The sequence below is a fragment of the Dendrobates tinctorius genome, unplaced genomic scaffold (genome assembly GCF_039654945.1).
Source record: "Dendrobates tinctorius isolate UK_male_01 unplaced genomic scaffold, ASM3965494v1 ptg000113l, whole genome shotgun sequence".
Lineage (NCBI taxonomy): Eukaryota > Metazoa > Chordata > Amphibia > Anura > Dendrobatidae > Dendrobates > Dendrobates tinctorius.
In genome coordinates, this window is record NW_027361781.1 from 13,909,397 (window position 1) to 13,931,727 (window position 22,331).

The 22,331-nt window shown below is 39.3% G+C and overlaps 1 protein-coding gene across 13 annotated transcripts in view; it reads left to right on the top strand.

The window, feature by feature from the left end:
* CELF4 (CUGBP Elav-like family member 4) overlaps positions 1 to 22,331 on the top strand; it is a 1,497,717-nt gene that overhangs the window by 277,760 nt on the left and 1,197,626 nt on the right. For all 13 annotated transcript variants that reach the window (XR_012234844.1, XM_073589796.1, XM_073589798.1 and 10 more), the window contains exon 2: positions 2,152 to 2,234. Coding sequence is in view for 12 of the 13 variants with exons in the window: in XM_073589796.1 (XP_073445897.1) it covers positions 2,152 to 2,234 (83 nt within the window). In the remaining variant the exon portion in view is untranslated. The remainder of the gene's footprint in view (positions 1 to 2,151; positions 2,235 to 22,331) is intronic.

Here is a 22,331-nt window from a genome sequence, read left to right on the forward strand (position 1 = left end):
TTTTCCAAAGTTACAAGTCCAAACATAACAAAAGGAATAGTTTAAGGGAAGTATTGTAATGCTTCTCTGCTGGCAATATAGTTTAATTACAGATTTGATGTATCTCCTTGTATACACCATTAAGCAACAATATTTATACCAGCGAAACATAATGAAATAATCTCCATCAGGGTGCCTAGTGGAACTGTGTGGAATCTCCCGATATTGTGGAAGGAAGACAATTACTCTTTATTTATACACTTATTTAAGAGACTCGCGGCTCGTGGCTGCAATAGTCGCGTGTGTTCTATCTTTTTATATTGTGTTAATAACGTTTTATAATGTTTCAGTCAGGGAGAAGGCTCTGGAAGTTATCTTCTTTTTTTCTTTAATTATTTCAGATATTGATTTTTTTTTTTTTTTTAGTGTAGCGCTTCAATTTGCTGTATATAGTCTTGGGTACATTTACTGAAGAGTAAAGTCTTAATACTGTAAAAATAAATTTAGGCTAAAAATAATAGAATATCAGAGTCTATGTTATCTACAATGGGAACCTAAAACTAGAATAAGGACTACATGATGTATTGGATACAAGACAGTACTGGAGAATATCCTGAAAAAAAAATCATTGTTATTGTTCCCATCGTAGTCATGTCTTCAGAATTATGGGGTGATCCATCTTGTCATGATCAGCAACCTCCAATAATTGTTTGTTTGACAATAGACATCTGGATTTAAAGAGAATTTCTCACCAGGTTTTGGCTGCTTAATCTGACAGCAGCATATTGTAGAGACAGAGACCTTGAGTCCAGTGAGGTATCACTTACTGGGCTGCTTACTGCAGTTTTTATAAAGTCACAGTTTTATCAGCAGTAGATTATCACTAGAGGACTAGTAAACCTGCTGTCATGTGGTCCTCCATATCCATCAGCTTTGTATAACCCTGCCCTCACCACTGATTGGCAGCTTTGCACAGTGCACACAGAAAGCGGCCAATCAGTGGTGTGGGTGTGGTTATACACAGCTCAGAGTTAATTGAACTGGAAGATCTTTAGCAGATAAAACAGTGATTTTTTTCTCAAAACTGCAACAAAGAGCCCAGTAAGTGACACATGGCTGGAATCAGGGTGTCTGCTTCTACATCGTACTGCTCTCAGATGTGGGCAGCAAAAACCTTAGCACTGATTCTCTTTAAAAAAAAATGAAATCAATAAAAAGGTTTTAACTTTACCAGTACAATGTATTGAGCATGCTCCTTGACATGTGCAGAGGTCACTTTGCAGTGAGTAGGAGGAGCTGAGTTGTCACTATTCTTTACAGTGTTCTAAGGGGTAACGTTTCTCCTTGTGGAGAGTGACATGCCAGCTCTGGCTTGTCAAGGTAAGGAGGCTTATTCGCCGTGCAATGCTCCTCTGGGAAAATAATATGCAAATTGCCTCTTCAGAAAGAAAGAGGACTTTTACTTTACAGCGCCACCTATTGGTAGTAGCGATCCTACAAGTCGTGACTTGTAGAATCGCTACTACCAATAGGTGGCGCTGTAGAGTAAAAGTCCTCTTTCTTTCTGAAGAGGCAATTTGCATATTCTTTACAGTGTGAAATAGAGATGAGCACATACATTTGAGTGGAATTGTACAAAAATTTGCATACGCCAAAGAGTGGATTTTTTTTGTAGTTCACATCTACATGGATCCAAGAAAATGGCTGCCACTAGCCATGAAAAAAATCTTTAGAGTCACCTTACTACTCACCTCTTTGGCCCTTCAACTACTCTCTATTACTCGTCCATCCGGTCCGTGGAGCATCTTGTGGTCCCTGCTGCTCACTCTGTGATCCTAGTGCCTGTCGCACAGAGCTGTGACTTCTGGCTCTGAACAGGCCGGAAAGTTTCTGCTCAAGCGCACGTAAGATCACGTATACAGTATATATGTATATATATATATATATATATATATATACATACATGGTGGACAAAGTAACAGTGACAGACTGGTACAGAAAGGAGAGCATGTGGTCTATATTAATTCAGCTTATACTGAGAGTAAAATTTATCAACAAAAAAAAGCAAAAGGAATAAAACAAAATAGTATACTGTACATTTTTACATATAACATTGATTTATCTAATTTTACAAATGATTTTAACTAAAATTGCCTATTTATTTCTTTCCAGGCTGCGCCTTTCTTACATACTGTGAAAGAGAATCTGCCCTGAAAGCTCAGAGCGCTCTACATGAACAGAAGACCTTGCCCGGGGTAAGTCAGTCTTCACTTTTACAGTGCATTTTTCTCATCTAGATGTGCTGCTGGCAATCCGGTGTCTGACACGGTTAAAAATGCATAAAAACTATTTTGTTCGTTTGTTGTACTTGGAATATACACTCGAGACCACGTTTAGCAATTGTTGACTTCTGGTCATGGGTTTGGCCATCTTGACAAGGTTGTCCTGTAGGTGTCATCCATTGTTTTTTTTTTCTTCCACCAAAACCTTTATTTTGATCTCCTTAGCTTGACGTAAATGAACCACTGTCCCAAGGACAAATCTGGAATGGCGGAAGGTGATCATAACTTTGACTTACTGGTTAAGTCTAAGAAAAAACAAAATTGATAAAACAACTCAAATATAGTATTCAGTTTGGGTAAAAGGTTAGTTTGCAATGATTAGACCAGAATGTAAAGCTTTAAAAGATACAACAAAGTAAAGTCCTTCATGACATGACTTAGGAAATAAAGTCATCCTCGAAGCAAGGGAAGATTCCAAGTCAGGACTAGAAAGGGCTCCGTTATCCTGAATGTTTTGGTGTAGGAGATATTATGGTTAATATCAATAATTGTAGCAATGTCAACTTAAGAGAACCTTCCTCTTCAACGGGCATATAGTTCTACAGAAGGAATATGAGAGATTGACTCTGTAAGATGTTTATTCCCATGCGGTTGGTTACATCTTCCCATTATCGTTGGAGAGATTGTTCTTCAAAATGACTGATATGGTGTCATTGCTTGTTAAAATTCTTTGTAACCGTCATTGTATTAATTACACTTTATACATTACTTGGTTGAAGTATTCAAAACTTTTTCTTGGATGTCGCATCAGAAATGTATTCCAACCTCTAAAGAACACATAATAGATGCGGCTACGAAGCCCATGATGTTAGAATGAGCGTCCTCTGTCCACACCATTCTCTAAGAAAAGCTTAGAAGGTCGAAGGTCCATTATCTGTCTTAATATAGGACACGGCTCCATTTTTCTGATACAGAGCTCCAAATCCCCTCCAAATTACAGATGTGTCCTTCCACACAATCTTCTTTTGGCTTGAGATATCCCAAAATGCGTGGCTCAAGATGACCCAATATGATAAAATAAAAACCATCACTTTACAATACAATGTCGGGAGATGGTGATGCTATATGTATCATCTATACATGTGGCCACCCAGTGATTGCGAAGTCAGTTACAGCCTGATAAAAATGTAGCTATCACGTTGTTTTAATGTATCGAATGGTATCATGAGAAACTGAAGTCAATAACCAAATTCCCGGAAAGGTAAGGGAAGACACATCTGTAGACTGAATGCCGTATGAGTACCTAAGCTTTCCTTAGTGACGCAACCAAGAGATTAGGAACTCTGTATCTGCTATAACAAAAGAGAGTAAATGACAAAATGACCTTAAAGGGTGGACATTCATTTTTAGTCAATCTTTATAGAGGAAATCATCTTTAAATTCTGTAACAATCATTGTATTTGTTAACAAAATGTTCATATATTTTCCCCCAAGAAATTGAGAGCATTTCCATTTGAGACCATTTTTGTTGACTCACTCGTGGACCGGTGTCTTACGTGATATATGATCATCGATTATTTTTGTGACCTACATTCTCCTAAATTTCCAAGACTGTCTGAAGCTTGTAGCTTATTTTACAAAACATGACTGGCACAACGCAGAATATATGTGCACTTTGAGCAATCTGAACATACCAAGGTTTGTTTGACCAATCTCTCCATGGGGCGTTGAGTTACCAAGGGAATCAATTAGACAGAGGCATCATCCACCTCTTCCAAACATTCACTGCAGTCAGTGTGACCTAGTTGTCAACTCATATCTCTATACAGTTGTATATCACTTTTCCGAAGTGCTCTGGATCCATACCGGTGAGTGTATCTAGGCATTGGGGACATTCAGCACCATCCAGATCCCACAACATCTCCCTATAACTATACGGATTTTTGCAATTGCTAGAAGACCTTGTTGAGCTCCTCCATCATAGCTGAATATATAGATATACATAGGTCTACCATACATGTATTAATCCCAATGGGATAGTAAGTCTGTAATGTCTCTAACAAAACAATGGGGATTGTGATTTAAGGAGGTGGTAGTTATAGAGGTATTGATTAACATAAACATGATAAATCAGTACTCACACAAATGCTGATAGTTTCTTTACTTAATTTTGTATTTTTTTATTTAATTTTGGCTACAAAACTAAAGAATCAAGAAATAAATGACTTAAGGTGCTTAAAAAATAGCATATACTACAAAATAATACATAACATTAAAAGAAAATTTCAAAAAGAAACTGATACACTATGTAATGCCTGGTGTAGGTTCTGCGGGGGAGGTACTTCTATTTAGGATTTGAATCTCTGAGTCAGACACCGCCCCAACATAACCTTTATCAGGTATTTCTTGAGTGAATCTTTTACATATAAACTTAGTATTTTTTTAATATAATTTCACAGTAGCTAATATGATTAACTCAAACAGCGAAGCACAAGTGTAGAATCAGATATCGGATAAATGCTCCCCACACAGCAAGTATAACATTGCTGCTCATGGATTTGTATATTGTCTTATTTTTTTTAAAGGGCACCTGTCAGCAGGTTCACAATGTAAACTAAAGCCACCAACTTTAACTCCTCTTGTACCACAAACCAGAAAGCTGTTCATAAGCCCACAGCTCCCCATTCATATCCAAAAGATAGCTTATATAATTTTCCCACACCATGTACTAATTGGCCGGTCCGATGGGAATTGATGGTCTTTGTTCAGACCCTTCTATATAAGCGCAATCGCACAGCACTGTAAGTATTGGAACTGCACAGTTGAAGCACAGGCTTGCATGTCGCTCTGCTTCTACCTGTGCATTCATTTTACAAGCAGCTGATTAAAGTGCGCCTACATAGGTCCATGCTTCACCTGTGAGATTTGCAGTGCTGTGTGAGTGACATACTATACATCTTCCACATCAATCATGAAAGTGGAACGGAATTGTGGGAATAGAGTAATCACTGAGAAAAGACCAACAACATCAAAAGATTGGACAGCGCCAATCTGATATGCAGGAGGAGTTAGGGGCTTACATGCATATTAGTAGAATGCAGTCCAAGGGGATTTATAGGTGGTGGCTTTACGTTTCATTGGAAAAACCTCCTGACGGGTCCCCTTTAAATAAATTCTCTGAGCTGAATGTCAAGTCACAACCCATGAGGAAACTGTATTTACAGCCCATGAGGAAACTGTAGTCACAGCCCATGAGGAAATGAGGAAACTGTAGTTACAGCCCATGAGGAAACTGTAGTCACAGTTCATGATTAAACTGTAGTAACAGCCTTTGAGGAAACTGTATTTACAGCCCATGAGCAAACTGTAATCACAGCCCATGAGGAAATGAGGAAACTGTAGTAACAGCCCATGAGGAAACTGTAGTCACAGCCCATGAGGAAACTGTAGTTAGAGCCCATGAGGAAACTGTAGTCACAGTCAATGAGGAAACTAGTTACAGCCCATGAGGAAACTAATCACAACCCATGAGGAAACTGTAGTCACAGCCCAGGAGGAATCTGTAGTCACAGCCCATGAAGAAACTGTAGTCACAGCCCATGAGGAAACTGTAGTAACAGCCCATGAGGAAACTGTAGTCACAACCCATGAGGAAACTGTAGTTAGAGCCCATGAGGAAACTGTAGTCACAGCCCATGAGGAAACTGTAGTTAGAGCCCATGAGGAAACTGTAGTCACAGCCCATGAGGAAACTGTAGTTAGAGCCCATGAGGAAACTGTAGTCACAGTCAATGAGGAAACTAGTTACAGCCCAAGAGGAAACTAATCACAACCCATGAGGAAACTGTAGTCACAGCCCAGGAGGAATCTGTAGTCACAGCCCATGAAGAAACTGTAGTCACAGCCCATGAGGAAACTGTAGTAACAGCCCATGAGGAAACTGTAGTCACAACCCATGAGGAAACTGTAGTTAGAGCCCATGAGGAAACTGTAGTCACAGTCCATGAGGAAACTGTAGTCACAGCCCATGAGGAAACTGTAGTTAGAGCCCATGAGGAAACTGTAGTCACAGCCCATGAGGAAACTGTAGTTAGAGCCCATGAGGAAACTGTAGTCACAGTCAATGAGGAAACTAGTTACAGCCCAAGAGGAAACTAATCACAACCCATGAGGAAACTGTAGTCACAGCCCATGAGGAATCTGTAGTCACAGCCCATGAAGAAACAGTAGTCACAGCCCATGAGGAAACTGTAGTAACAGCCCATGAGGAAACTGTAGTCACAGCCCATGAGGAAACTGTAGTTAGAGCCCATGAGGAAACTGTAGTCACAGTCCATGAGGAAACTAGTTACAGCCCATGAGGAAACTAATCACAACCCATGATGAAACCGTAGTCACAGCCCATGAGGAATCTGTAGTCACAGCCCATGAAGAAGCTGTAGTCACAGCCAATGAGGAAACTGTAGTCACAGCCCATGAGGAAACTGTAGTCACAGCCCATGAGGAAACTGTAGCTAGAGCCCATGAGGAAACTGTAGTTACAACCCATGAAGAAACTGTAGTCACAGCCCATGATGAAACTGTAGTTACAGCCCATGAGGAAACTATGGTTACAACTCTTAAACAAACTGTAGTTACAACCCATGAGGATACTGTAGTCACAGTCAATGAGGAAACTAGTTACAGCCCATGAAGAAACTGTAGTCACAGCCCATGAGGAAACTGTAGTAACAGCCCATGAGGAAACTGTAGTCACAGCCCATGAGGAAACTGTAGTTAGAGCCCATGAGGAAACTGTAGTCACAGTCCATGAGGAAACTAGTTACAGCCCATGAGGAAACTGTAGTCACAGCCCATGAGGAAACTGTAGTCACAGTCCATGAGGAAACTAATCACAACCCATGAGGAAACTGTAGTCACAGCCCATGAGGAATCTGTAGTCACAGCCCATGAAGAAGCTGTAGTCACAGCCAATGAGGAAACTGTAGTCACAGCCCATGAGGTAACTGTAGTCACAGCTCATGAGGAAACTATGGTTACAACTCTTAAACAAACTGTAGTTACAACCCATGAGGATACTGTAGTCACAGCCCATGAGGAAACTGTAGTCACAGCCCATGAGGAAACTGTAGCTAGAGCCCATGAGGAAACTGTAGTTACAACCCATGAAGAAACTGTAGTCACAGCCCATGATGAAACTGTAGTTACAGCCCATGAGGAAACAGTTGTCACAGTCCATGAGGAAACTAGTTACAGCCCATGAGGAGACTAATCACAACTCATGAGGAAACTGTAGTGACAGCCCATGCGGAATCTATATTCACAGCCCATGAAGAAGCTGTAGTCACAGCCCATGAGGAAATTATAGTTACAACCCTTGAGGAAACTGTAGTCACAGCTCATGAGGAAACTGTAGTTACAGTCCATGAGGATACTGTCATGTGGATTTTCAAACTGTACATGCACTTGCCAAAGAAGCCTGGGAGACACCAAAGTTTTCATAGGCGAGCCCTGAAGCAAAGTTTTCAGCTGATTGACTGCATAGTGCCTAATGTCCAAACCTGTTGACCACTGATCTTCCCAGATAGATGATGTCAAGTGTTAAAATGATTGGACATGTTGAATTTCACTGCCTAATCCTTTTGTTTTCAGGAAAGACAAGCTGCTGCCACAGAAGTCTGGTGCTGGCTTACTCCCCAATCAATGGAAATTGCTGACAAATTTCGGATCGGCAGCTTTTTACTTGCAATGTAGCAGCCTTGATCCAATTAATTCCTGATTAGAGATAACATGGTAGTCTGGCCGAATATAAAATTATATAACGTGATGATTATTTGTGCCAAAAGCTAAGCTTAGCTACATCTGATACAATAAACTCAGCTCTGCAATATCTGATATGCCAATATTAATAATAAATTAATAAATTATCTAGCTGGGTGCCCACCGCCCTCCTCGCCTACTCATAATTTAGTATAATGATTTAATTCAGCAAAGCCGTAAATCACACAAGATTGCCAAGCGCTAAAAAAAAAATTTCCTTCCCATCCCCAAGACACGTCTTCTTTGAAATTTTCGGATGGCGGCGTTACTTAGATGAATAGTATTTAATTGCGTGCACCTGTAGGAATTCATGAGATCCTCGGAGAAAAAAAATAACATTAGTAATAATAATAAATTCTATTTCAAATCAGCGTAGCAGACCCAGTTTCATTTCTCGGGACTCATATCTTGTCTAGAAGGTGGAACATTAAGGGAAAGGTTTGATGTAGAAGCGATCACAATTATTCACACAAGGTGGTTTTGAAGAGAGAGCAACGTAAGAGCCGATGGTTATAAATAAAACCATTACAGGAAAATAGGCTTACCTCACCTGCCTCCGCTGCTTGGAAACTGTACACAAAAGAGGAAAAAAAAAAGGAGATTTCCTTGTCAGCAGAGCGCTCCGACGCACTCACCCTCCCGCAGCTTCTACACTTTTCTGATAGGATTAGCTAAAGCACATGGTTAAATATTTAAAGCCCATTTCACTAGGAGTCAATTTGCAATGAAAACAATATTTAAAACACATTTAAAGGCAATCTGTCATTAGATTTTTGCTAACCCATATGACAGCAGCATGATGTAGGGGCAGAGACCCTGATTCCAGCGGTGTATCACTTACTGGGCTACTTGTAATTTTGATAAATCCCTATTTTCTGTGCTGCAGATCTAGCAGTTCTCTGAATGCTAAGCTGTGTATAACCCCGCCCACATCACTGATTGGCAGATTTCTGTGTACACTGTGCGTAGGCAGAAAGCTGCCAATCAGTGTTTGGACTACCAAGCAGCAAATTTAACAGACCTCGAGTAAAATTATCCTGTTGATAAAACAGTGATTTTTAACAAAACCACAGCAAGCAATCCAGTAGCCCAGTAATTAACACATCACTGCAATCAAGGTCCCTGGAAGTGGGGTTACAGAGCTTATAAAAATGGGGAACTACATGGAAGCAAGTATACTAGTCCGCTAATGATAATCTCCTACTGAAAAATTAGTAATTGCATCAAAACTACAGGAAGAAGCCCAATAAGTGATGCAATGCTGGAATAAGGGTTTCTTTAGCTATATTATGCTGTTACCATATTAGGTGCAAAAATCTCTGGGATGGATTTCCTTTAAATAAAATCTATCCAGACGCTTGAGCTTGGACCACAAAGTACAGAAGGTGGGGGCATTTACACTGCGTTACTATGCAAGTGAAAAGGACATGCCAAGCTGCATAAAAAAACTTTATTTCCAAAACTAGTGCACATAAAAGAATGAATTTACATGATGGAGGACTAGGTGACAGTTGTTTTGCGCTCACTTATGCGTTATCTGACTCAGCCGCGAAATGACTGTTACCCAATCCTAATAATAAGGTAATATGATAAGAGAGAATAACTTACGGCACTCACCAAGCAGGATACATTTTTTTTTAATTTATTTTCAAAATAAGTTTATACCACGGGAGAGAGTTACATGGTGTTGGACTGGGTAACAGCAATTTCGCGTTCACTTACGCTTCATCTGTTTCATCCACAAAATGGCTGTTACCCAGTCTTAATAATAAGTTAATATGGTAAGAGAGAATATTTTACGGCACTCACCAAGCTGCATAATTTTTTTTATTTACACAATAAGCGCAGGTCATGGAAAAGATGATGTAAGAATGGGTAACAGCCGTTTCGTGTTCACTTACACTTCATCTGATTCTTCCACGAAACGGCTTTTACGCAGTCTTAAAAATAAGTTAATATGATAAGAGAAAATATTTTACGGCACTCACCAAGCTGCATAATTTTTTTTATTTATTTACAAAATCAGCGCATGTCATGGAAAAGATGATGTAAGAATGGGTAATAGCCGTTTCGTGTTCACTTACGCTTCATCTGATTCTTCCACGAAGCGGCTTTTACCCAGTCTTAAAAATAAGTTAATATGATGAGAGAGAACTTATGGCACTCACCAAACAGGATAAAAAAAGTTATGTATTTACCAGATAAGTTCATATCACGGGAGAGAGTTACATGGTGTTGGACTGGGTAGCAGCCGTTTCGCGTTCACTTATGCTTCATCTGTGTCATCCACAAAATGACTGTTACTCAGTCTTAGGCTATGTGCACACGCTGCGGTTTTGGCCGCAGCAGAACTGCAGCAGTTCTGCAGACAGTGTACAGTAGCATGTTATCCTATGGGATTTACAATTTTCTGTGCACATGCTGCGGATTTTTAACTGCGGAAAACCTGCGTTGTGAATCCGCAGAAAGAAATGACATGTCAATTCTTTTCTGCGGATTCTGCTGCGGTTTACCATCTCCTCAATTGTAGAGGTGATAAACCGCAGGGAAAACCGCCGGTCATTTTACCTGCAGTTTTACCTGTCGATCCGCAGATAAAAAATCCGCAGACCAATCCGCAGTGTGTGCACATAGCCTTAAGAATAAGTTAATATGATAAGAGAGAAGAACTTATGGCACGCACCAAGCTGCATAAAAAAAAATTTGTTTACTTACACAGAAAAGAGTTATATGGTGTAGACTGGGTAACAGCCATCTCCTGGCTGAGCCAGATGAAGCATAAGTGAATGCGAAACGACTGTTACCCATTCCTATATGCAAATATCTCCCGTGTTATTCACCTGTTTTGGAAATAAAGTGTTTTATGCAGCTTGGTGAGTGCCATAAGCTCTTCAATCTCATTATATTAACTTATTATTAGGACTGGGGAACAGGCATTTCACGGCTGGGTCAGATGAAGAGTAAGTAAGCACAAAACGACTGTCACCCAGTCCTCCACCATGCTCAACTTGGAGACTGCTGAACGTTCTTCGTGCTTATCATTATACTTTGCCTATTTCTATTTACTGAGCACCACGACTGATTTATCCTCCTAGCCCTGGCAGATCATATTTTCCTAATTGATGTTATTGTTTCGTGCCTAGCTCCTTACTTTTATTGTTTTAATACCTTTTTTTTTTTTTCAAACACATTAATTCACCAAGATCAGGAATATATATTTGGACCATTTATTCCTCTAAGCTAAAAATGTGAAAGTATAGAGATGTTATTGAATGATATTGAAATGATATCGAAAAATGTACGAGTTGAGCGGGTTTGATGTTTAGAGAAGCTGACAGAAGCTGACATTTATACCTTTGTGGTGCAACGTCGTTGACATAATAGATATTACGTTGGAAAATGGGTCTCGCATAAAGCAATTTTTTGGGTTCTGTGTGCTGCAGGTTTAATACATAGGGCGTTTATTTTCTAAGTGATGATATTGTTTTGGCGTGCTGCATTTGCATTTTCTGCATGTTCACGTGAAGGGTCTTCAGTTCACCTGAAACATTACCTAATACTGTACCTACCACGATGTAACCAATGGATATGAAATACTGTCAATAAATCCTATTAGAAGCATCTCCAAGTGCCTTTAGGTGCGCAGCTCTTTCACTCCGTCTACCACATTTAATGTCAACATCATGATAAAAATTACAGCATCCAGTATTCAGAATATCAGAAATGTTCTTTAGGACAAATCATCAATTATTTTCATCCTTCCCTGCAGTGTTACAACACAAGTATGCAGGCTTGGACTGGACCATGGGAGAACAGGAAAATCCTCTGGTGGGCCGCTGTGTTCTATCACCTTCTTATATGAGCAGTACTTGATGCAATACACTTGACTCACCATGTTCAGACAAAGGCGACATCTTATTAATTTATCAATCAACCCAAATTATAGAATTTTGTAAATGAGAATGAAGTTATATTGGCACATAGCTGAAAAGTGGGGCCCTGGAGTTGATGTTACTTGGCATCCAAGTCCGACATCGCCGGCATGCATCAGAGCTAGTGATGAGCGAGTATACTCGTTGCTCGAGTTTTCCCGAGCATGCTCGGGTGTCCTCCAAGTATTTTGACGTGCTCAGAGATTTAGTTTTCGGCGTCTCAGCTGCATGATTTGCGACTTGTAGACGGGCTGAATACATGTGGAGATTCCCTAACAGACAGGCATTCCACACATGTATTCAGCTTGTCTGCTAGTCGCAAATCATGCAGATTAGATGATGAAAACCAAATCTCCGAGCACACCCAAAATACTCGGACACCTGAGCATGCTCGGAAAAACCCGAGCAACGAGTATACTCGCTCATCACTAATCGGAGCTGGAGAGGTATATTGTTTTCTTCTGGGCATGTGCAGGTACTTGGCCGGCACAGGCTCATTGCGACAGCTCGATTTCTCGGCCCCCTGTATGTTTAGCCACTGCTGCTGGGGGAATTTAACTACAGTTGCACAAATTTTTCAAAATCAGGTTCCAATTACAACTACGACTATTATTGTATTCTATTCGCCGAACACAGCCGAATGTCATTGGAGTCAATCGGAATAGAAATGACCAAATATGTTCGGAACCGATCAGCAAACATAAATTCGGCAAAATAGGGCAACAATATGGCACAAATATGACAAATTCGGAATCGGCGACCGATTCCGAACATATTCACTCAACTCTAAATCTAACCCAAGAAGCTAACCTCAAGAATGACAGAAGAGAGGAGAGATACTCCACGGTTAGCATCACATGACTGGGTGGAAACCCTGTACAATGCAATGACCATGATTTTGGGAAGAAATCAATACCGCCTTACGAGTGCATCCCTACTCCTAACCGTTGCGCATTATCAAAGACTGGATGAAATTAAGAATCTATGAGAGCCAGAGGCCACCGCTAGACCTCACAGCGTCAATGTATAGAGAACCATTTGGCATAGAGGAAGCAAAATGCTTTATTGAAAGCACCTGGAGCTAAGTTATTACATTTTTAATTTTCTCTTAAATCAAAAAGTATTTACTTTTTTTCCAATTCCTTGCGCCCGCAGGCCATTTTCGTCTTCAGATGCTTGTAGTATATGGCAGCAACAGCTGTCTAGGATTGCAATGGTTGTGGTCTCCTGGGTGGGATGTTCATCACACGCTCTCCACATTGGGGTCCTAATCTCCATCATGACGATGCTGCAGTTTTATGGGTTAAATTTTGCTTGAGCGCAGATATAGTAATAGATCATAAAAGCCTGTTGGGTATTGATTTCCATATGTTTCCTATGTCTATTTCTAATTACGGACCATAAATGTGCATAGGAACCCCAAGAGCCGGGGACTCATGCACATGTTATTCTTACATGCATGATGCCGGCACGTCACATGGAGTCCATGAAGTCTAACCCATTGCTTTTAGGGTGGAGCATCTCCATTATACACCTGGTTATAGGGGTGCAATATAACGGGCTGTGAGAATCATATGACAGATGGGTATTATGGGCCTCAGTATCAATACAAACATATTTCTTTCTTTAAAAGAAACTTTTTTCCTATGGAAACTGAGAGCAGAATGAAGTAGGAACATAGACCCTGAATCTAGCCTCACAGTTTTCTCTGATGGAGATCTAGCAGTGCTCTGAATGCTGAGCGCTGTGTAACTCCGCCCACACCACTGATTGGCTGCTTTCTGTGTACCTTGTATAGTGATGGGGGTGTGGTTGGACTAGGAGGCACGAGACACCTAGTCCAGTGGTGATATTCTCCAGCCGATAAAACTTGGATTGTATTGAAACAGCAAAACGCTGCCCAGTAAGTGACACATCACTGTAATTGGGGTCTCCTCCACTACATCATGCTGCTCTCAGATTACATAGCAAAAATCGGTTGACAGATTCCCTTTGTTGTTTTATTATATTACAGAGATATTAATTGGCTCATAAAGTTTCCGATGCCAGATATCGAAAAAGCAAAATGAAAGATGACCATGGGTCTTACTTAATGAAGATTATCTCGCCCCCCGAAACATAAATCGCGGAGGGGTTATGCTGAGTTCTGTTAGTGATCGCGGCTTGTCCCTGTCTGTCTGCCCGGCTGAGAATGTAGAACAAGCTGCAGACAGCCGGCGTGACGTCACTGGAGCTCTCAGCCAGGACTTCATTTCTATCACTTGCATTGAATTACAATGTTCCCCATGGGATGTGCTGGGGTTAAGGTTGTTGGAAATCAGAAAGACAAACTGATACATTTTCTGTTCAGATAAATTCCTTGGGAGACACGTTGGCACAGTGGTTAACACGATACTACTGCGGCTATGGGTTTACTTAAAGATGGCATGTTCTTTTCATAATCACTTAGCTATCCCAACAGTTGCTTAAATAGATGGCTTCTCTCTTTTTAAAATAAATCATAACATTTTATGCTGTTTTTCTTATAAAGTGCTCCTTCTTTTTGTTAGACATTCACATTGACGCATTTGCCTGCCAACAGCCACCACTAGGGGGAGCTCACAACAAACATATTTATTCAGCTCACATTAAACTGCAGTGAGCTCCCTCTAGTGGTGGCTTCAGGTAGCTATAATTTTGCGATTCAACAAAATAGGATTTTTTTATTTTTGAAAAGTTATGTCTGATAGATAAAGATTTCACTTCTGGAACCGCCAACTATCTCCACAATGGAGCCTTGTCTTACACTGTCAGAAATGAAGACGTTGCTGTGGATGCACATTTTTTTTCCATTTGCTTCTATTAATGCACGCTACTCTTCAATAACTGTGCGAAGGAAAGAAGGAGAGAAGGAGGTTTTTAGCAGAAAAGTTAAAGTCTGGTTCATGTAAAAAAGAGTATGATTTTCATCAGCATTTTTTTTTTTGCCAAAAAATAAGCGTTGTTCTATTCGTCGATTATTTCTTCTGTATTTTTCATGAATAAATTGACAAAAAAAACAACAATATTTCTATAATAAAAGGGATGTGCACATACACTGGCAGCAGATTGGTCCGTGTTAAACTGGAGAGGGAAACTCCCCCAACTGGTAACACCCAATTGTCAATTTATAAATAATAAATATTTATAAATAATAAATCATAAATAAACAAGAGAAGTAACAGAAGAACAGTAACGACACATAACAACAGGACAAAATGCTGAAGAATGGATATTTTATAAAAATAGAAACATTTCCAAAAGTAAAGGTTTTAAAAGGACTGATAGGGCCTCTTTATTTTTAGTATTAAAATATTTTAAAAAAAGAGAATCGGAGGGCTAGAAAAGAAAACTATTGTATTTATTGATTTTATTGACTGATAAGGGGAAATCAATTTTTTTTAAGATAAAAAATGACGGGGTCGGAAACTCCATTGTCCCGGAATAGCGATGGTTCCAAGGAGGTCAACACAATTTTTTTCCTTTAAATTAGCAGGTCGTAACTTATTAGCGACTAATGATCGCACCCATACATCAAAGACCAGTGGTCACATTCCAGACTGTACACAATGAAGATGTTAATTAGCAGACAGGAACTGGAAGAGACATCTGAAAGAGAGCCAACCCGCGACGTTAGGGAATATGGGGGAGACTTTACGAAAAGGAAATTTGCCAAAATTTAGCAAAGTGCTGAATAAGAAACAACTTATTTTTAGAGAAGTAGAAACAATAAGCGCTAACACAGGCACGGAGGCCACACAGAAAGAGAGACCTTTTCATTTTTATCAAAGTATTCTAGAACACGTGTAGAACGCTAATCCTGTAACATTTTCCCTACAATCTATGGTGTGACCTGCTATCCATAGTGATGTTCCCTCCCAATTTGGCATGATCTAATTATATTAAAGGAGAATCTGTCAGCAGGATTTTGCTTTGTAATCTGAGGACACCTGGAGATAGGGGCTGAGACAATGATTCCAGTAATGTATCACTTATCAGGCTGTGTGATGTTATTTTCATACAATGAGTGTTTTATCACCAGGAAATTATCGCTGCCCAGACTAGGTATTGCCTGCCCCCTAGACCAACTCCGCCCCAACACTGATTATCAGCTCACTGTCAATAGACGATGTACACAGAAAGCTGTGGCGTGGGCGGGATTAGCTTTCTGAGCTCTGCTACAGGCCACATCTTAAACAGTGATTGTGTCACAACCACTGCTGCACTAAGTAATCTAAGTGATACGTGTCGAGGTAATCTAAGTGAATCGGGGTCTATTTCTCTACATTATGCTGTTCTCAGATGAGGCAGCAAAAAACCTTCTGACAGATTCCCTTTAAATCTATTCGTGGGCACATCACATTATGTCATCATGAAATCATACTATTTTTGTATACTTAAATATTTCCATTTTTGCCTACATCTCAATTTTTCAAATAGACTTCATTATAAATTTTGCACTGTTTGGTTTCTACAGCCTCCGTGCATCACTGTACATGGTTGGCTACATAATGAGTTAACTGAGAAATAAGTGCCCTCATTATCTAAACTGATTTATATGTATGGTATAGTGCTAATGACCAATATCAGCTTTTTTTTAACTAACCAAGAGATGACGTTCAAAAAAATCTGCCAACATAATATTGGATAAATATGGACAAGTCGCAAATAGGGACACAACCGAGAAAAAAAATCCAAAAAAACGACCAAAAGTCCAGATAAAATAGAAATAATTTATTGCACAAACATTAGAGACAAATTGCCGACAGAGGGGGAGATGGTAAACAATGAAGGGCGAGTAAACCGCAAACCGCATGGGTGTAAACAAGGGGTTACTAGACCAGTGAGGACCACTAAAGTCTCACAAGCATTGCAAAATAGTAATTAGAACATCATTGATTTTAGGTGAGATCAAATATATTAAATTAGTCTGCCTGGTACCAACAACATATATCCACCAAATATACCCAAGAGGAGACAATGGACACAAGGAAATCCTTAGAAGTACCGTATATGCTCCCAGCTATTCTCCAAAAGTGACAAGCGCACATCCATATAAATACAAGAAATGAATGTTGATTACCTAACTAAATGGCAGGCACATGTGCTCACGGTCCAGACAGGGGTGGATGAAAGATTAACCATCCGAAACGCGCGTCGGGGTGGGTTTCTGGACCTGGATCTCACCTAAAGTAAATAATGTTCTAATTACTATATTGCAATGTTTTTGAGACTTTAGGGGTCCTCACTGGTCTAGTTTTTTTGGAGATTTTTTTCTCGGTTGATTTATATGTATGCAGCATTCATAGGAAGAAGAAATATAAGGGCTACAAACTAAGCTCTCTGATGGATTCTCTTTTGACTCATTCTGCAGCCAGTTATGTACAGCAATACACAAAGGCTTATAGAAAGAAATTTTTCATAAAGCCCAATTGCAAAAAATTTATGTAGACAAAAGTACATGCATTTACGTAAAAAAAAAATCCTTGAAGGTGTCTATATAATGTAGTATAACCACAGTTCTATGTGTTAAATAAAAAAAGGAATTCCTTATTCTGTAGACTACCAGGATAACAAGATCTCTGCTCGGCGATGTCACTACATTACTGTGTATGGAAGTTTCCAAATCCGATTTCGCCCACAAAACGTTGCTCTTTTGGGCTTGCGATGAATGGATCCACATTGTCATTATTTTGCATTAAAAATGACAAACGATCCTAAGACTTTACCACCGGAAGATCTATTGTCAGGGAATGTAGGACACGAGGATAAATGGCTAGAGTTAACTTCTTTCTTCCTCAAAAAGTCTGGTGACGGATGAACCCTGGGCCCCAATGCATGTAACACTGATGGGGAGAATTTGAAGCTGTCTCTCCAAACTCATAATAATGTCACCGTGGCTTATTTAAGGAAACCAGTGCTTGTCTTCTGATAAATTATATCAGGAGGATACTGTTTTATGGCTCCTGTGTGAGTAGAAGAGTTTAATTTATGACCCCCCTATCTCTGCCTAGTAACACGCAGCAGCATTATCAGACATAGTTCATCACCATAAAAACAGCCAAAGATGGAAGAAAATGAAAGAGCGAGAAAAGGAAAAAAGATTCTCCGGGTCAGAGGTCTACATCCTCCTTTACATGAGTCTACAAAAGAACAATATAAAACCTTCTTCTCTTGTCACTTTCTAGAGCAAGGCCACTGGCTGTCCGCATTATTAACCCGTCAACTAAATTACCTTCAGACCCACGGGAACTTTTTTTTTTTCAAATTGCCTCTTCAGAAAGAAAGAGGACTTTTACTCTACAGCGCCACCTATTGGTAGTAGCGATCCTACAAGTCACAATCAACCCTTTAACGAGTCTTGTAGTATGACTTAGGATACAAGCCAAATCAGAATCTCAATTTGCAGACACGGTGTTTCGAGCTGTTGGCTCTCGTCAGTGCAAAGTATGAGATCTGATTTGGCAAGGTGAGAGGCTCTGGACTAGGGTCTAAGAAGTAAGGTTTCTCCTTGCGGAGAGTGACATGCAAGCTGTGGCTTGTCAAGGTAAGGAGACTTTTATTCGCCGTGCAATGCTCCTCTGGGAAAATAATATGCAAATATGCAAATCAGATCTCATACTTTGCACTGACGAGAGCCAACAGCTCGAAACACCGTGTCTGCAAATTGAGATTCTGATTTGGCTTGTATCCTAAGTCATACTACAAGACTCGTTAAAGGGTTGATTGTGACTTGTAGGATCGCTACTACCAATAGGTGGCGCTGTAGAGTAAAAGTCCTCTTTCTTTCTGAAGAGGCAATTTGCATATTATTTTCCCAGAGGAGCATTGCACGGCGAATAAAAGTCTCCTTACCTTGACAAGCCACAGCTTGCATGTCACTCTCCGCAAGGAGAAACCTTACTTTTTTTTTTCATGCATGAATACTGTATTTTTTTTTTTACAGATGTCCCTTTCTATTTTTTTTACTTTTTGTTTATTTTACAAGTAAATTATACTTTATTCCTATTGTAGCTGTTTAAAAAATATATATAAAAAATACTGAAAATATACTGTCCAAAATAAAAACAAAATTTGGTCTAAGGAGAAAAATAACTAGCTGTCTTTAGGAGTTGGTAAAGGGACGAAAGTCAAAATATCTAAATTACTTGCAGTTTGAGAAATGTAACATTTGAAAACTGAGCTCAATAATCCATAGATATTCAGATTGAAACTACTTGCAGATTGAGAAATGTAACATTTAAAAGCAAAAGATGAATAATCCTTATACCTTCAGAGTCAAATTACTTGTAGATTGAGAAATGTAACGTTTAGAAGCAAAAGACCAATCATCCATAGATCTTCAGATTAAAATTACTTGCAGATTGAGAAATGTAACGTTGAAAAGCGAAAGACCAATAATAAATAGATCTTCAGATCTTAAGATTGAAACACTTGCAGATTGAGAAATGTAATGTTTAGAAGCAAAAGACCCATAATCCGCAGGTCTTATGATTAAAATTACTTGCAGATTGAGATATGTAACATTTAAAAACAAAAGACCAATAACCAATAGATCTTCAGATTGAAATTACTTGTAGATTGAGAAATGTAACGTTTATTATTATTTTTTTATTATTATTTATTTATATAGCGCCATTGATTCCATGGTGCTGCACATGAGAAGGGGTTACATACAAATTACAGATATCACTTACAGTAAACAAACTAACAATCACAGACTGATACAGAGGGGAGAGAGGACCCTGCCCTTTCGGGCTTACATGCTACAGTTTAGAAGCAAAAGACCCATAATCCATAGATCCTGCAGACTTGTCCACTGTTACACACCATTAAAAATACAGGGCAACATTGGTTCACACATAGGAGGATGGCACATACTCATTGTAGTGTTGATGCATAGTCAACAAGAACAGAACAATTGCTTTTCAGATGCCCGATTGTCTAGAAGTCCTTAAGGATCATCTTTTGTCAATTTTCTAAGAATAGGATCAATAGTATTGGATTGGAGTCCTTAATTTTGCATTTTTAATTTTCATATGATTTTCTTTTGGGACATCGATATATACGATTGTAATAAGGGTATAAAAATTTTTCCTACAATCATTTTTCAGATCCTATAAAAAAAATAAACATTGAAAAAAGTTTTCCTAATATCCTAATATGTATCCAGTACACCCGTTCCTATTAGGATTTATGTATCTACAGATCTTAAGCAAATCAGGATTCTGGTCTGATCCTGCAGTCGCGTTACTCCGATCTTTTTGCTAAACTTCAAAGAGCAGAAGAGAGAGCGGATGGAAGAGGAAAACACTTCTCTGCTGGATCAGATGACGCAGTGTTTAGTTGTAGTCTGTAGTTACAGAGACACAATGCTCTGCATAGGACTTGTATGCACAAAATGGTAAAACACAAAAAGAAATAGCTGGAACTTTAAAAAATAAGTAAATGAATGAATAATCAAGAATAATATAACATTTAGCATATATTTTGTTTCCACATAGCAGTAAAGTAATAACTAAAAAGTTAACAAATGACATAAAGTTACCAATAATAAAAAGGGTAAAAAAAAATAGAAAATACCTTAAGGGGGAAAAAAACTAAATAAAAATATGAAAATAAAAAATACAAAAAAAAATTGGATTTAGTGTTTTCTTATATATATATATATATATATATATATATATATATCAATTCATAAAAGCATTGACACTTGTAGAGGAAAGTTTTGGTACTACAAAAGTGGGCACTGTTTGTAGTCACCAAGCAACTCTAAAAATTGCTACTAACGACAGACTTAGTGCTACTCATTCCGTTTACCAGATCCCAGAGTTCGCCCTTGCCTTTAGTCTTTAACCCCTGTACAGAGATCGGAACAGTGACCTCTGGGGCCACTGGGTTGGCTGCTGTCCGGTGATGCAGGCTGGCAGGAATTGTCAGGTAGTCAGATCAAAATCAGTAGGGAAGACAAGTTACGTAAACATCTGGCAAAAAAAAAATGTTCAGTAAACGAACTGGGGTCAAAAACAGGAAATCCAGGCAATGTATATTAGGGTGTCTGAACCTGAGAAGCAGAACTACTGGCAGCTTACATCAGGAGCTTGGAGGTTTAGTAGAGGATGAGGTGCGGTCCAAGTTGCCAAAGTAGGAAACTGATAACTACATCTGACAACATAAACACTCGTGATGTCAGACTAGAAGGCACTATAGGTCCCAGCCAACAAAGTCAGTGGCTGGATAGAGGTTCTGAATCATAGAATCATAGAATCATAGAATCGTAGAGTTGGAAGGGACCTCCTGGGCCATCTGGTCCAACCCCCTGCTCAAAGCAGGATTCGCTAAATTATCCCAGTTAGATGTCTGTCCAGCCTCTGTTTGAAGACTTCCATTGAAGGAGAACTCACCACTTCTCGTGGCAGCCTGTTCCACTCATTGATCACTCTAACTGTCAAAAAGTTTTTTCTAATATCTAATCTGTGTCTCCTCCCATTCAGCTTCATCCCACTGCTTCTAGTCTTTCCTTGTGCAAATGAGAATAAAGTTGATCCTTCTACAATGTGACAGCCCTTTAGATATTTGTAGACAGCTATTAAGTCTCCTCTCAGTCTTCTCTTTTGCAAACTAAACATTCCCAAATCCTGCAACCTTTCCTCATAAGACAGGGTTTGCAGACCGGTCACCATTCTGGTCGCTCTTTTCTGAACTTGCTCCAGTTTGTTAATGTCTTTTTTAAAATGTGGTGCCCAAAATTGGACACAATATTCCAGCTGAGGTCTGACGAAAGAGGAGTAGAGGGAAATAATTACTTCACGTGATCTAGACTGTATGCTTCTGTTAATACATCCTAGAATTGCATTTGTCTTTTTTGCTGCTGCATCACACTGTTGACTCATATTCAGTCTGTGATCTATTAGTATACCCAAGTCTTTTTCACATGTGCTGTCACTTAGCCCTATTCCTCCCATTCTATATATGCTTTTTTCATTTTTATTGCCCAGATGTAGTACTTTGCATTTCTCCTTGTTAAAAACCATTCTGTTAGTTGCTGCCCACTTCTCCAGTTTATTTAAATCTTTTTGAATCCTCTCTCTCTCTTCTCTAGTATTAGCTATCCCTCCTAGCTTTGTGTCATCAGCAAATTTAATCAGTTTACCCTCAATTCCTTCATCTAAATCGTTGATAAAGATGTTCAACAATACAGGGCCCAGGACAGAGCCCTGTGGTATCCCACTTGAGACATTCTTCCAACTGGATGTGCAGCCATTTACGACCACTCTTTGGGTCCGATCACTAAGCCAGT